Genomic DNA, 15,229 nt, shown 5'->3' with positions numbered 1-15,229 from the left:
ACCGACATTCCCAGCTGATCAGTAGGGACCAAGTAGTAGCGGTGGCTGGAGGGTAGATAGGTCCCACCGGTAGAGAGCACACCTTGCTAGGAGGCTGCTACGGCCTTATGGATGGTGCTAGGACAGTATTAGTGCTGGGGGTAGAGAGGTCCCACTGATTAAGGACACTTCACTGTTGGTGGTATCTGGGGATACACAATCTGAGAGATGGCAGATCAGGATTTTAACGTGGATACTGCAGGTTCCCTTATTGAGAAATACAAGACAGACAGACTAACGCTGAGAGAACAGATGAAGAAAGGGGTTTGGGTCCCAACCCAGACATTAGTACAGCAGCGGAATTGGATTGACAAACAAAAACAAAATAAAACTTAAAAGATAGGGTGGGCGGCACGGTGGCACAATGGTTAGCACTGCTGCCTCACAGCGCCAGAGACCAGGGTTCAATTCCCACCTCAAGCGACTCTCTGTGTGGGTTTCCTGTGAGTGCTCCGGTTTCCTCCCACAATCCAAAAATGTGCAGGTTAGGTGAATTGGCCACACTAAATTGCCCATAGTGCTAGGTGAAGGGGTAAATGTAGGAGAATGGGTCTGGGTGGGTTACGCTTCAGCGGGTCGGTGTGGACTTGTTGGGCCGAAGGGCCTGTTTCCACATTGTAAGTAATCTAATCTAATAGGGGTAATGTTAGTGTACCAATTAGCAGGCCTAATTGAACAAGTAGGTGCCTCCACCAGCAGATGGAGAAAAGGCCAAGAACGAATTGAGAAGCTGGAGAGTAGGATAAAGGAGCTAGAATAAAGATTAGAAAAAGTACAGGAGGAAAAGACTGACTCTCTTCCCTTCTACGGAACTGTACAGCAGGGACCAACTGGTCCCTCAGTAGAGCAGGGGGTGCAAGAATATAATCTAGCGCCAGTCACTAGAGGGGGACAGAGTTGCAGCCAAAAGCAAACACTAAACCCTTTAACCTGGGAGAAAGGCAACAGATCATGGCCTCGCTGGGCAAATTACAGCCCCGAAGTGCAAACACGAGGCTCTGGGAAGAGCTAGACAGTATATGGGTAGGGTACCAACTGCTCTTAAGAGATATACACCAGTTGGTCCGGGCAGCCTGCCCAGTGGATAAATGGAGACAGGTAGATGGCGGACCTGAAGCCACAGCAGCCCGAGACTATAGGGGAGGACAGTGGACACATGCCGTTGCCCTTACAGCTGAGATAGATGCCCAATAGGCCCTCTTCACCCATTTTAAAGAAGAGATCCAGCAGATAAGGAAATGCTCCCACGCACTGGAGCGAAATCACGACCATTAAGCAGCTTAAAGGGGAAGGAGCCTCTGACTATGGGGAACGATTATTTAGGGGAGACCAGGAGTGCTCAGGACAAGCAAACCCAGATCGTAGGGACCGGGCATTCAGTCACGCTTTTAGAGACGGGCTCCCTAGTGCCCATCAATCCATCCTGAAAATGGGAGTGATAATGTCCCAAAATTATGATGACCTGGTAGAGTGGGCTAGCATGGTGCAGGAGGTGGAAGCTCCCGCAATAAAAGCAAAGCCTGACAGAGCAGCCAAGGGGAACGGAGGCGAAGGCAGGACCAAACTATCCTGCCACAACTGTGGCCCCTGGACACTTTGCCAGAGACTGTACGGCCCCACAGGCAGCGAATAGGACAGGGAACAGCATAAAGGTACTGCAGCCATTGCAACTGAGCAGGGCATGCAGAGACAGTGTGCTGGGAAAAGCATGGGGAACACCCATCACATACCAGTCAAGAATCCAGGCACTGCTGAGCACTAGCGAACTGTTAAGAGAGGCTGCAATAATAAAAATCAAATGGAGCCAGGGAAAGATAGTCCAGGCTGGCTGCAATTTAAAGGGAACCAAGCTGCAGATCAAGCAGCCTAGCAAACCTTACAGCAGGAACCCATTGATGAGGTTCCAATAGCAACAATAGAACTAGCAGAAGATGCTATTCACAAACAGCAACTGTAGGAGGACACCCACAGGAAGAGAGAGAGAGAGATGGAGAATGCAGGGAGCACTTAAAGGGGTGGACGGTGTCTAGAGGCAAGTGGACAAGGTGGTAGTACCAGCATGCAGACAAAACACCTTGTTCGAGCTGCACCACAGGCTCTCACATACAGACAGGGAAGCTATGATAGCAAGTCAAGGGAGAGAGTGATGGTGGAAGGGAATGGGAACAGATATAGCCAAACACTGCTGCAGATGTGTGGTTTGCACACAGCACAACCCAGATACACTCATAGAGGTTAGGATGGGACACCAACCAAGGCCAAGGGGACCCTGGGAACACCTCCAAATGGACGGCACAGGGCCACAACCACCTTCCCGTGGAAAAAAGTACTGCCTGCCCATCATAGACCAGTTCACCCGATGGGTAGAGGCATTTCCCAACAAAAACTGTACCGCTACCACTGTAGCCAGGATTCTAGCAGAGGAGGTAATCTCGAGTTGGGGGATACCCCTACAGATCAACTCCGATCAAGGGACACATTTCACAGGCAAAGTTATGAAAACAGCATGCGGCTTCTTTGTACAATAAACTTTGTCGCTGGATCCCAATTCTGACTCTGAGACTGATTATTTTCCCCACAACATATTTATTCCAGAGTGCCAATACACAACGGGGCAGATTTGTGAGGCAGATTCAGTCATCATGAGGGATTAAATTGACCATACTTTGGAAGTTAAAATGATGCTCGTTCAAGGTACGTGATCAGGCAGATGAAGCTTGGTTCCATTTCCAAAATTTCATAAATAAATCTAATTACTTTAACCAGTCTGTTCCTGTATCTATTTCCCCATCTTTTGTTTAAATTATTTGTTGATAATTAAATATAGCTGAGCAGCAGCCAAGAAAATTGTCAGAAAATCAAATAGTAACAAAGAAACCAATGTCAAACCAAGCTGAGCCCATGATTTTTCACAAACCTTTTATTTTAGTAATGTATCATGCTAGTGGTTTTATATTTCTTTTGAAAATAAACAAATTCAGTGAAACATACACATAAAAATAGTAATGGTCTTGCAAATACAGCACGTAATTGGTGTTTAGGTCAACAGCTTGTAAAATGGTGAACACAGGTAGTGATGAATTGGCAGTGATCTACGGTTATGTTTACTACAAAAAGACCAGAATAACCTATTGCTTTATGTAACTGTGAAGAGTCAAATGATTTCTGTTAAATCAAATAAAACTTGCAAATAATTCCAGAAAGGTTAATGTGCATAAAATTTTAAATGTTTGCTTCTGCAAGACAGAACAATCAAAATATTTGACAAGTGACGAAACATGTTTACACTGTAGTATACATTCCTTTGCTTTTAACTCAATATACATATATGCATACAACAATTTCTTATCATCAATACACAATATAAAATGTCTGGATTTCACCTTTATACAAATAGTGCATCAAATCAAGATTTTTTTAAATTACTAAATCTCAGCAACATTTGCCCGCAAAAATGTATATAATTTAAAAATGGGATGTTATTTATATTGTTAAAACATATTTTTAAATTACCCTAATTTCCATTATCCTTCATCCATATAACTCAGCTGTCATCCATGCTTCACAATTGTTACCTTACCTTAATCAAATTTATTATCACATACAAGCATCGTATTAATGGCCAAATTTCTAAATTGTTAGGAATAATTAAAGATAGAGCCAAAAAATAGGAACGCCACAAAAAAAGTGTTCAGGTTTCACTAATGCATTTACTCTGCTCAATGAAGCACCGCCAGTCAGGGGTAGATCAGATGCTTAATCAAGTTTCTGGGTTCTCATCTATTGCGTGTAGCTCTACCAAGATGTCCCATTTAATCTCCTTTGCAGAAGGCCTCCCTATATTAAGTACCAGATTGATTAAGGAAGAAATAGGACATTTAGAAAAGCTTATTGAAATCAGAGTCAACATGGTTTTCTGGAACGGAAATTATATTTGAAAAATTTGCTCGGGTTCTTTGAAAATATAATAAGTAAATGTAGTGTGTTTGGATTTCCAGAAAGTATTCAATAAGGTGCCACATAAAAGCTTACTGTACAAGGTAAGAGCTCAGGTAATTGGATGTAATATATTAGCACAGACTGAGGTTTGTTTAACACATAGAAGAGAGTTGGGATTAATTGGTCTTTTCCATGTCAAAAAGATGTAAATAGTAGACTAGCGCAAGTCCTAGGGCCTCAGTTATTTCCGATGTATAGTAATGACTTTATCATGTATAATATCCAAATTTGCTGATGAAAGAAAAACAGGCAAGAGGGTATGTTGTGATAAGGACATAAAGAATTTGCAAGGGGATTCAGATAGGTTGTTAAAAAAGTTGACAGACAGAGACTAATTTAGAACTCTGAGGGCATGCATTTTGGTAGGAATTATCAAAAGACAGATTATTATTTAAATGTAAAGACACTCCAAAAAAGTGCAGCACAGAGGGATCTGGATGTTTTTATGCATCAAACACAAACCCATGCAACAGGTAATTAAGAAGCAAATGGAATTTTGGCTTTTATATTGAGTTTAAAAATAGGGAAGTCTTGATATAACACTACTCCAGGTGTGACCCAAATAATATCCTGTACGATGTACTGTGTTTTGGCCCCTATATTTAAGAAAGGACATATTGATATTGGAGGCAGTTCAAAAGAATTTCACTTGGCTGATTTCTTGGGATGGAGGAATTGACTTATCAAAAATGGTTAAATCAATCCGGCCTTTATTCGGTTTAGAGGATTGAGGGAATATTTTATTGTAACATACAAAATTCTGAGGCGGCTGACAGGTAAGATGTTGAGAACATATTTCCACTTGTAGGGGAATCTTGAATAGGGAACATAATTACAGAATAAGGAAACATTCAGTTAAATTAAAATGCAAAGGAATTTCTTCTCTTGGAGGATAGTGCATGCCTGGAATTCTCTACCCAGAATGTTGTGTAGGCTAGATGACTGAAAGCATCTGAAGGGTGGGTAGATAGATCTGTGAAATATCGAGAAGTTGAGGACAATGAGGAGCTGGCATGGAGGAGGCCATCTTATTGAATTGGAGGGATTGAATGGTGTTCTTTATTCTGACATACGTTTTTAATAACATGTGGCAGGATTTCCCAGGATCAAGAAACCAGGGCAAAGAAATCACACATTCTGAGAGATGCCAAACAATCAACAGCAGCTAATCAGAACTGGTTGTGAGTTGAGCCCTTTTCAGCCACTAATTGACTGTTTATGGGCCTTAAGTGCTGTCCAGTCAAGAGGATCCCCAATAGATTAGGATTTAATTCATGTGGTGGTGAGAAGGGGAAATAATTGGAAGTTGGCCCAAGAGAGATATTTGGATCCCCTACTCCACCTTCCCATTACCAGTGGAAGAAAAGTGCACAGAGATCTACATTCTGATTTATTCAAATTTAAATGTTAAATATTAACTAGTTTTATTATTAGTCTTAGTACCAATATTTGAATATCCTGACATTATCCAAGATAGGTTGGTTCGTTTGTCTCACTGCTCATGGAATGTTACACCAGAGAAGGAGGCCATTTAACCCATCATAGATGTGCCTGTTAATCACCAAGTCATTTAACAAGGGCTCGCAATGAAATGAGATTTTCTGTTGCAATACATTTACAGCAATTGTCAAATGACTCCCAGCAATGTTCTGCAACAACTGCAGACTATTGATGGTAGGTGCACAAATTATTCTGAGAAAAAGTTAATGATGACTAGTTGAAAGAAAGGACGTTTATGATTTTTGTCATTAGCGTCTGGGACATCCTGACCCAGGAAGAGAAATGTTCAATTCTGCTCTACTCCACTCTCTTACTTTGAGCTTTCAGGCAAAGGAATTCCAGGGAGGAATTGCAACATAATTTGGTGATGAAAAAGTTCCATTACATTTAAAATTTACAGATTTTAAGAAAATGGTATCCATTAAATTTGGACGTCTCATCAGTGATACAGGTGAAGACCAAACGTAAACTTAGGGAATGGTTCGATGAGCATCTCAGCCAGGCCTGCAGGGGCTGACCAGACCTCCCAGTTACCACCCATTTTAATTCTCCTTCCCAATCCCTTTCCGATATGACCATCATTGGCCTCCTCTATTGCCACAACCAACCAAACCACAAATTGAAGGAATAACACCTAATCTTCCACTTGGAAAGCCTACAGCCCGTAGGACTCAAGATTGAGTTCTCCAATTTCAAATAATCTCCATTCCCATCCCCTGACTCCCTTCCCAGCCACTCCACCTCCCTTTCTTCTCAGCCACCAACCGGATTCATCCCTCCTATTGACCAACCAGGGCCTACCCTCTATCTGTCTCCACCTATCCCCACCTCACCAGCCTGCCACCCCAACCCCCTTTAACTGAAGCTCCCCTTATACTCATGCACAGTCCTGAAGAAGGGTTACGCCTGAAACATCAACTTCTCCACCTCCTGATACTGCCTAGCTTGTTGTGTTCTTCCAGCCTCCTGCTTGTCTACTTTGGATTCCAGGATCTGCAGGTTTTTTTCTCTCTAATCATTGGTATCCTCTGGCTACAAATTGGGTATTGAATCTTGTCCTATATTTTCAGTTATTCGTCATAGCGATCAAAGAAGATTCCCAAATGTGAAGTTGAGAAGAATTGTATCACATTGAATAAGTGGTAAAATAAATATCTAGTGGGTTTAAAAAATAGGTACATTCAGACAATATTTTAGTTATTCATATTTGGTTCTAAAACTACTCTTTACAGATAAATCATAGATTAAAAAGTGAAATGTATTTTAAAAAAAAGCAAAAAAAATTGGAAATATTCAATTGGACAAACAGCATCCGTGCAGATCAAGAAAGAAACGGAGTTAAAGGTTGAGCTGAAGGGTCAGAAGATTTGTGAAGATAGTTAATATATCTACACAGATATTCTCTGACATGCATTGAGTTTCCAGCATTTTCTGTTTTATTTCAGGCAATCAGTACCTGAAATATTTACTGTTATTGCATTAATAAATTTGATTCAATCTAGAACAGATACAGGTACCGATGGGATGAATGGCCTCCTTCTGCGGGTGTAACAATTCTGCGAATGATCATAATTAATAATCAACTGTCACATTTCAGAACCTCGTCCTCAAGGCATCACCTTTCAATGAGGACTTTGGCAACAAACTATAAGCTTGAAGATCATAATATTAATTTGAAACAATGTAGACTAAAGGGTAACTTTCTTTTTCATTGATGGTTGGGAAGGTGGAGGTATTACAGGTGAAGTTTAAGTTAATGTTGTACTTAATCACAGTCATAGGCAATACTCAAAACAGTTTTCAAAAAAGCAAATTGAGTCAGGAAAGGTGAAAGAACAAGCAAATTGAGACATCATGAAGATTAGTGTCAGTTTGAAGATACAGTCTAAGCAAATCAATGAGAAAAATTAGCATGAATAATATACAAGGAAACCCATCATTGATACTTTGCTCATTTCACATTTTGACCATCTTTGTTATTTCTCACAATGATAACCAGCACAGTTCGACTCTTGTGCCAGTTTATCCATATCACATAACCATACACATTGCTCGGATGCTGTGTTTAATATTTTCTTGGAAATACTAAGATAAAATGTTTTAAAAGCTTTGCATGACATAAATATGCAGGCATTGTGATGAGAAGATTACATTCAGCTATATGGAGGGGATATGGTGAATCAAAACCCTGACAAAGGTGCACCAGTTTCTGCTTTCTGGGATAAAAGTGATTCTACTTGAAACTTTACACATTATGCACACACATATCAAAGATGCAATGTAGTGATAAAAAATACAAAACTGGAATGCTACTGAATAAAACTATAATCTATTTCATTTCTAGGTTGCTTAAACCTAACTTAAATTGTCAAAGTAAAGTTCCATCACCAGTAATATCTTAAATGACTTGTTTTAGTTAGGAGAAAATATTCACATTGTCTCGTTGTCCCAGTCTCATCCATAGAAATATCTGTAACTGTACCCGAGCATAGATGCACATCAATGTCACCACACTGTTGGGTCAACAGCCGATGTGGAAAAATTGTCATATTTGTAGAATGTCATACTGTAGAATTCTTTTGACCTGTGGGTGGCACTGCAATACCAAGATACTCTGGATTTTCAGTTGCAGTATTAAAAATGTGACCATTCACCTTTGTATGTTTAGGAAAAAGATTCTGCTGGTATTCGGGATTGTCCAGGCTTACGTTGCGGGTTATGTTTTGGTCCCAGTGATTTGGATGTTCAAGAACCACTTTGTTACTGGGCTGGAAGGTGTTCACATACTCCGGGTTTTTCACTGTGTCAGTGTCAGCTGGTTCACTAGAATTGTGAAGCCTGCCATTCTGGTTGAGAGGAATAAAAAGCTCTTGGTAGCCAGGATTTTCCATATCAGAGGCTGGGCTTCTCACGGTGTTAGGAAGTGGCTTATCCCTAATTTGATTGACATATTCTACAAATAAGCAGGGAAACATATTCACAAAATCAGCATTCAACCTTTTTGCATAAATGTGAACAGTTAACATAAACATTGATTCTGATATAATTTTTACATCCTGTAAATAAGGCACAACAGGTTAAAAGAACCTACATTGACAACAATAACTTTTAATAAAGTCACTTGAAATTCTGATAAAATGTGTAATTGAGGCATTTTTACTGAAGTAAGCAAACAAAAAACTGATTCTAGAGTGAGCTAGGCCATGCATTTTTGCCAATGTGTAAAACAACAGTATGTTACTGTTACAGTATGTGTAAGTTACCATAATTATATGTTGCTCATAATTATGTTCATATATCAAAAGAGAAGAACATTAATACATTAGGAACACAAACCTGGGGCTGGTTGGAAGCATCCATTTATGTCAATATGATCAGGGGGCATTGTTGGATCAGAGCTATAGCGTAAAATTTCACTGTCTTCTCTCTTGGGCATTCCTTGATGCTGTGCAATTAACAATAAAAAGGGAAAAATATTCAAAATAGAATGCTTAATTTATGGTAGATACCAAGCATATTAGAATGACTTGCAATGTCACATTTCAACTCCTTTATTGCATGATACAGCATAACCAGTTTGTACTCCACATCAAATTAACATCTCATTTTTGAGGTTGGGTTAAATTGCCAAAGAAAACTTCTGTCCACTTTCGTATACTCTTAAAAAGCACTCCTTAGTATGGTTTAATGATGTGCTTTATTATTCGATTAACCTTAAGCAGGTAATGCAGTAAAAGTGGAAACCTAGCTGAGTCTATTCAAATTATTTGAATTAGTATTAAAGCTACTAAATGTTAATTGTTGGAATTTCCCTGCTAGTTCTCAATTGATAGAAGCCTCAAACTGACATGATTACATGTATCTTTAAGGTTTTCATGAAGATCTGTAGCTTGGGTTGTGGATGAGGTAGTTGGTTAGCTTGCCAAGCTCCTGGGTTATTGTGCAGATGTTTCATTACCATGCTGGGTAACATCATCAGTGCGACTTCAGTGATGTGCCGCTGTTCTGTTCCGCTTCGTTTTTATGTGGTCCGGTCCATTGGAATGAATATCACTTCGGGGTCTTCTCTGCAGTGGTCTTTACACTGCGTCTACCTCTATGTGACTGTTGATGGTCTTTTTGGTTGAAACCAGGCTTCCAAGAACTCTCTGACATGTCTCTGGTTGTCCTATCTTGGTTTAGTAACTTTGTCATAGTTGAACTGAAGGCCCCCTTGGTCTCTGTGTAAGGAGATGAGGGAGAGTGGATCCTGTCGTTTAATAGCCAGTTAATGTTTATGAAGTCAGATGGCTAGCTTTCTACCTGTTTGCCCGATGTAGGGATCCCTTGCAACAACTGCAGCATGCACTACATTGGACAAACAAGTAGAAAACTAGCCATCCAACTTCACGAACATTAACTGACTATTAAACAACAGGATCGCCTCTCCCTCATCTCCATACACAGAGATCAAGAGGGCCATCAATTCAACCATAACAAAGTTAATATCCAAGGACAGGTCAACCAGAGAAATGCAAAAGAGTTCTTGGAAGCCTGGTTTTCAACCAAAAAGACGATCACCAGACACATAGAGATAGACCCGGTGTACAAACCGCTGCAGAGAAGACCGGGAAGTGACACTCACTCCAGTTGGACCATATGAAAAAAACCAGGTGGGACAGAATAGCAGTGGATATCGCATTGATGATGTTATCCAGCATGGCAATGAAATGTTTGCTGAATAACCAGCAGCTCGGCAAGCTAACCAACTACCTCATTATAGATATCTGTCAATATGATGCTAAATTTAAGACAGTTGATCAGGAAAACCACAGAGGTTATTCTTAATGATTGGAACAGTGAGGAATAATGCAAGCATTTTTCTGGGAATATTTTCACTTACTTTCCTGAAGACATGGCTTTTTGCTGAGGTACAGTCTGACAGTTATCAACAAATATCTAAGCACTTTACCAAATTGGCCATTCTTGAACTGAGTGATGCTGGGTGTAATATTGCTTTAAGAACTGAATATGCTAATGAGACAAGGAGGGGATAATATTACATCCAAACGTACCAGTTAGGAGCAGGAGTAGGACACTCAGAGTGAGATTGAGGCAGAGGTATTGAGTGGTCTGCTTCAAGGTCAATAAAGTAAACAGCTTGTGAGGACTTGGGGTTTTTTGTTTTCAAGTTGGAACAATAAAAATAGCCTGAATATATGGGGTCAAGCTCCCACAGAAGCAAATCCTTTTTAGTTTTAGCCTTCAGTAGCAGTTACTTGGGGCCTTAAGCTGGATGTAGAAGCTTTAATTCCTCTCTCTGTTACAGTTAAAAGATGGAGTTCTCTTCCTGCTGCTAGAATTGCAAGAATCTATTTTACTGAATTCGCCTTTGCCAAGGGTGTGTTTATGTGATGTTACTACAGTATATTGAAACAGTTAATTAGTAGTGGTAAATATATATTATTTTGTCAAGTACTTTGATAATTATACTTAAGCCAATTCCTTTCTTTTTATTTTTTATTTTGGATGTAATTTAATAGTAGTGTATGGATAAAGTGAGTTTTGTTTCAAGTCTGGTAGCTTGACTAATCAAACTGCACCCAGAACACAATGTTTCAGATCTACCTTTAAAATATGAAAAAATTACAGTCAAGATTATCTTCTTGGAACATTTTAAAGGGGTTTGGTCTGGTCCATATCACTACTCTCCAAGATGAAGAAGACTTGCAAAGATATCTCAGATGTTTTAAGTTCCTAGCACTACACATTGCATACTTTTCCAACAAAGTATTGTCATCAACATAGAGCTCTTATGGAAAGATGTACCCTTTAGCTGACAGGACCATCAATATATGCTTGAGGCACTCACACAAGCATTGCCAACAGAAAAATGTACTATGACCCAAGATAATCCTGGAAGTTGACATATCTCACAAAATGCAAAACAATCGAATTTGAATACAAGGGTCCACTGCAAGCACAATCCAGTTATTCCAACATAGAATGCAAAATACCTACTCTGGTATTTGGCATCACATACTTATTTAGTAAGCAATTTACTACAGAAAAGATTAAAAACCACCAGAAATTAATGGCCACAAACCATTGACAAGTCCACCACCTAGACTGTAACAACTTGTCCCAAATATACAACAGACATAAATGCCAGCTGTAAACCTGGTGCCAACATTGTTAACTCAAACACATTGAACAGGTGACTAATTTTGAATAAGGATACAAAAACTCCTCTTGAGTTACAAATAAACACTATGGATGTTGAGGTGGAGGACATGCTCAGAATTGACCTGATTATTTTTGGTCAGTACAAATGCAACCAATCTCTAAAGGTAATGGAAAGATATTGCAGAAGCATGGCCTGAGAAGATGAAAGAAGTGCCAGACACGTTCAGATGATTTTAGTCCAACAGCGGTGAACTTAAGAGGTCTCCAGAGGTATAATTTTTAAAGGGAGTTTTAAAGGGAAAGATGCTTGTATTTGAAGCTTTTTGCCAGGAAATATTTTCACTGCCATAACAGCGACATACTGGCATAGAGTGAACAAGATGTCTGGCTTTCAATATATATTAGATAGAGTTCAACAATGATATCAAGAAGACAGTGTGGATTGGTAAAGCATGCTGAAGTCACTGACCATAGTAACATCACAAACCTCTTTACTTTCATTCATCCCAATCAGTCTCTTGGTCCAAAAGAGTGGCAGGCTTGTTCACCATACATGGCAGTGATCTTCACCTAGACACCAACTACTGTTCCAAATGACCAAGTGTCAGACAGTTGAAACAGACTTCAACTCCACCAGTGGCAGACAAACTGAATCCAATACTTAGTCTGTTTGGCACAGCTGAAGAGATCATAAGTGACAATGGGCAAAATACAAGCAGATCTTCCAGGGAATGTGTGTGCCAAGTGAGATATAACCCATTATCCACATGATCTCAGATCCAGCAGTCTCACCAGCTGAATGGTCGTATCGTCAATGCACCTAACACAAAGTGATGGGTGACAAAACAAGATCTTTGCTTTATCATGCCATGACGAAGAGCAACACTTGTGGACAGGTGTTTACTTTCCCCAGCAGAGATCAAGTTTGAAAGGCAAGTTAGGACAACCCAGCCAAATCATCATCTGTCCTTGTTCTCAGAACTGAAGAAGAAAGCCCTCCCAGAAAAAAAAACAAGGGAGATAGGGAAAATGGCATATGATCCATATGCAGGTGTGGAATTGCCTAATCTTTGCAGAGGGCAGAAAGTCAGCGTCACATATACCATGCATGGAATCTGGTTACCCAGGTTCAAAACATGCAGAGTCTGGATTCTACCGAGTCACAACACCTAATGAAGTAATAATGAGAACAAAATCAAACTTAGGGAACTGCACAATACTCCCATATCATGGCAAGAACCAACACTCTAATGACATGCAAGATACCAACTCACATATGAGCTGAGAAAAAATAAAAGCTTCCAAGTCTAGATCTCCAGAAGGAAACATCATTAAAAGATCTGGAAGGATTGTCAAACTGCTCATATGTTGTATAGTTTCTTAGACTCAAACATTTCAATTTTCTAATATTTGTTATTATGTAAATTGATCTACAACGACTCAAATGTATATGTTTTCCACACTGGGTGCTCATAATTTTATTTTGGAAAAAGGGGATAGCACTATTGCTTCAAGAGCTGTGTTATTTTAAGAACAGTGCATGCTATTAAATAAAGATCAGGATGACATGAACAAAAACCAACATAAGACTAGCAGCAGCATGCTAGATAGAAGATGTGTACTTAAGTTGCTCTTCAGTTTGTCTGATCATGAAATCTATTTGAGACTTCCATGTAAATTGAACCTAGCCAATTCACTATAAGAGGAATATAATTCAAGAATTCAATAGTGATCAATTAATCAATTTGTTTTGGACAGTATAGAAGATCCAGATATCCAGATTTGAACAGTTTCTTGCTAGGGTAATGGGATCGAGATCAAAAGTGGGAACCGTTAAGATTTAGTTCCAGATTCGATGGCATTGATAGTAACAAACAAGAAGTAACCTATGATGCGCAGAGGAACAAGCTGATAAGCATCACATTTAAATGCAATCTTACTGTGTGGTTAACAATTGTAAAGCTTCAGTCAGTGAAAGTGAATATCATGAACAATGTTATTGATTCAGACCATATAGATAAAATTTCATTAATGCAAGAACTCTAATCTATTTCATCACCAAAATGACAGAGCGTCAGTCTGAATAAATAATAATTGTTTTTACCAGTTAGTGGTTGGAGCTAGAAAGCATTACTATTACTTTCCAAACCTAAATTATAAAAGCACAAGAACAATGGTTTGTAAATGTTTACCAGTTCATATATCGATAAATAGGAACAAATAAGTTCAACACTGTTGCAGCACAGAGAAAAAAAATGCATAAAGGTAATTTTTATTGTTTCTGCAATTTTTCTAGAAATACGAATCCATATTTACATACTATTATATCAGATGCTCACATAGTGCAACCTTCTAATGTACGAAATTAATACTTGCAACCAAAGTAGCTTTTGCTGAGTTTGAAAATTGATATTTGCATTTTAAAGTCTAAATCATCTCCCTTAACTGAAAGTTACAGTATAACTGTCCTAAAATACAAATGTTACTCCTACTTTAGATACTGCTAAGTAGAAGGCAACCTAACTAACATGCAGTTTTTAAATTTACCCTAACTATTAGATCTTATAAACAAAGATCATTCTGTTAATTTTGATGGGTTCTCCTTCTGATCATTTTTAATTAACTCAAATGGTCATTTATTAAATGATCTGGTGTTGAAAAATTCACATTAACTGACTTTATAAGTTTGTAATAATGGAAGTGCTAATTTACCTATCAAATGTGAAATTAGGTTTCTCTAAACCTATAAATCTGTCTGAATTAATTTATTAGGTTGATGGACTCCAAAGGGCTTAGTTAAATAGTGAATGTTGCTAAACTAATGAGGTCTTGTGTGGTAAATTTGCTATTGATTGAACAAAATAGAACAAAATGCAACTACTCCTTAACATGATTTTCTTATCTGTGCTGATAATTACTGAAGACAAAGGAAATTGGAAACTGATTTTGTTTTTCCACTTACGCCATTTCTGGGAATTAATGTTGATGAGTTGTTGCTTGTCTGACTCTGTTGGCAAAAATCACAAGCAATGGGTAAATGAGAAGAGAAAACATTGGCAGAAGTCCTTTCAATGAGGAGATTGTGCTAAATTAGAATCTAGCTTTTATTTGCAGAATGAAAACATTATGCAGTGTAAGGTGACCTGATAAATCAAACCAGCAACAACACCACATTATGATGTACAGGATTATCAATATCAGCACTTAGAGTACTGACCAATAAATTAAACTGTAAATCAATGACATAAATTCACACAACTGTACACCTCAGTGAAAATTTATCATGAATTAGAATCTCTGAAAGTCAATCTAAGTCATGCTTAACGAATTGTTTTACTCAATGAGTTCATTCTTAAGAGTTAATGTGAAAAGGTTCTAAAGCATAAATATTAAATGTTATTGACCAAGTTATCATTGCCCTTTTCACATGAAAAGAATCACTCTATAGTATGGAATTGAAAAGATAATGTCAAGCTGGAGGCAGAAACACCTATTCACATCATCACTGAATGGTCTGTTGAGAATA

At 38.7% G+C, this 15,229-nt stretch overlaps 1 protein-coding gene across 1 annotated transcript in view; it reads right to left on the bottom strand.

The window, feature by feature from the left end:
• Nucleotides 1-2,933: 2,933 nt before the first annotated feature.
• The window catches only part of egfra (epidermal growth factor receptor a (erythroblastic leukemia viral (v-erb-b) oncogene homolog, avian)), a 275,969-nt gene continuing 263,673 nt past the window's right edge, over nucleotides 2,934-15,229 (bottom strand). Inside the window, exons 26-28 of the mRNA XM_043690147.2 lie at nucleotides 14,666-14,710; nucleotides 8,875-8,983; nucleotides 2,934-8,491 (exon numbers count right to left, since the gene is read on the bottom strand). Coding sequence (XP_043546082.1) covers nucleotides 8,100-8,491; nucleotides 8,875-8,983; nucleotides 14,666-14,710 — 546 coding nt within the window. The 3' untranslated portion in view covers nucleotides 2,934-8,099. The remainder of the gene's footprint in view (nucleotides 8,492-8,874; nucleotides 8,984-14,665; nucleotides 14,711-15,229) is intronic.

This window comes from Chiloscyllium plagiosum, unplaced genomic scaffold (assembly GCF_037043375.1).
Source record: "Chiloscyllium plagiosum isolate Xiang-an unplaced genomic scaffold, Cpla_swu_hap1 HiC_scaffold_5, whole genome shotgun sequence".
Classification (NCBI taxonomy): Eukaryota; Metazoa; Chordata; class Chondrichthyes; order Orectolobiformes; family Hemiscylliidae; genus Chiloscyllium; species Chiloscyllium plagiosum.
Note: the sequence above shows the minus strand (reverse complement) of the source record. Positions and strands in the feature narration are given on the sequence as shown.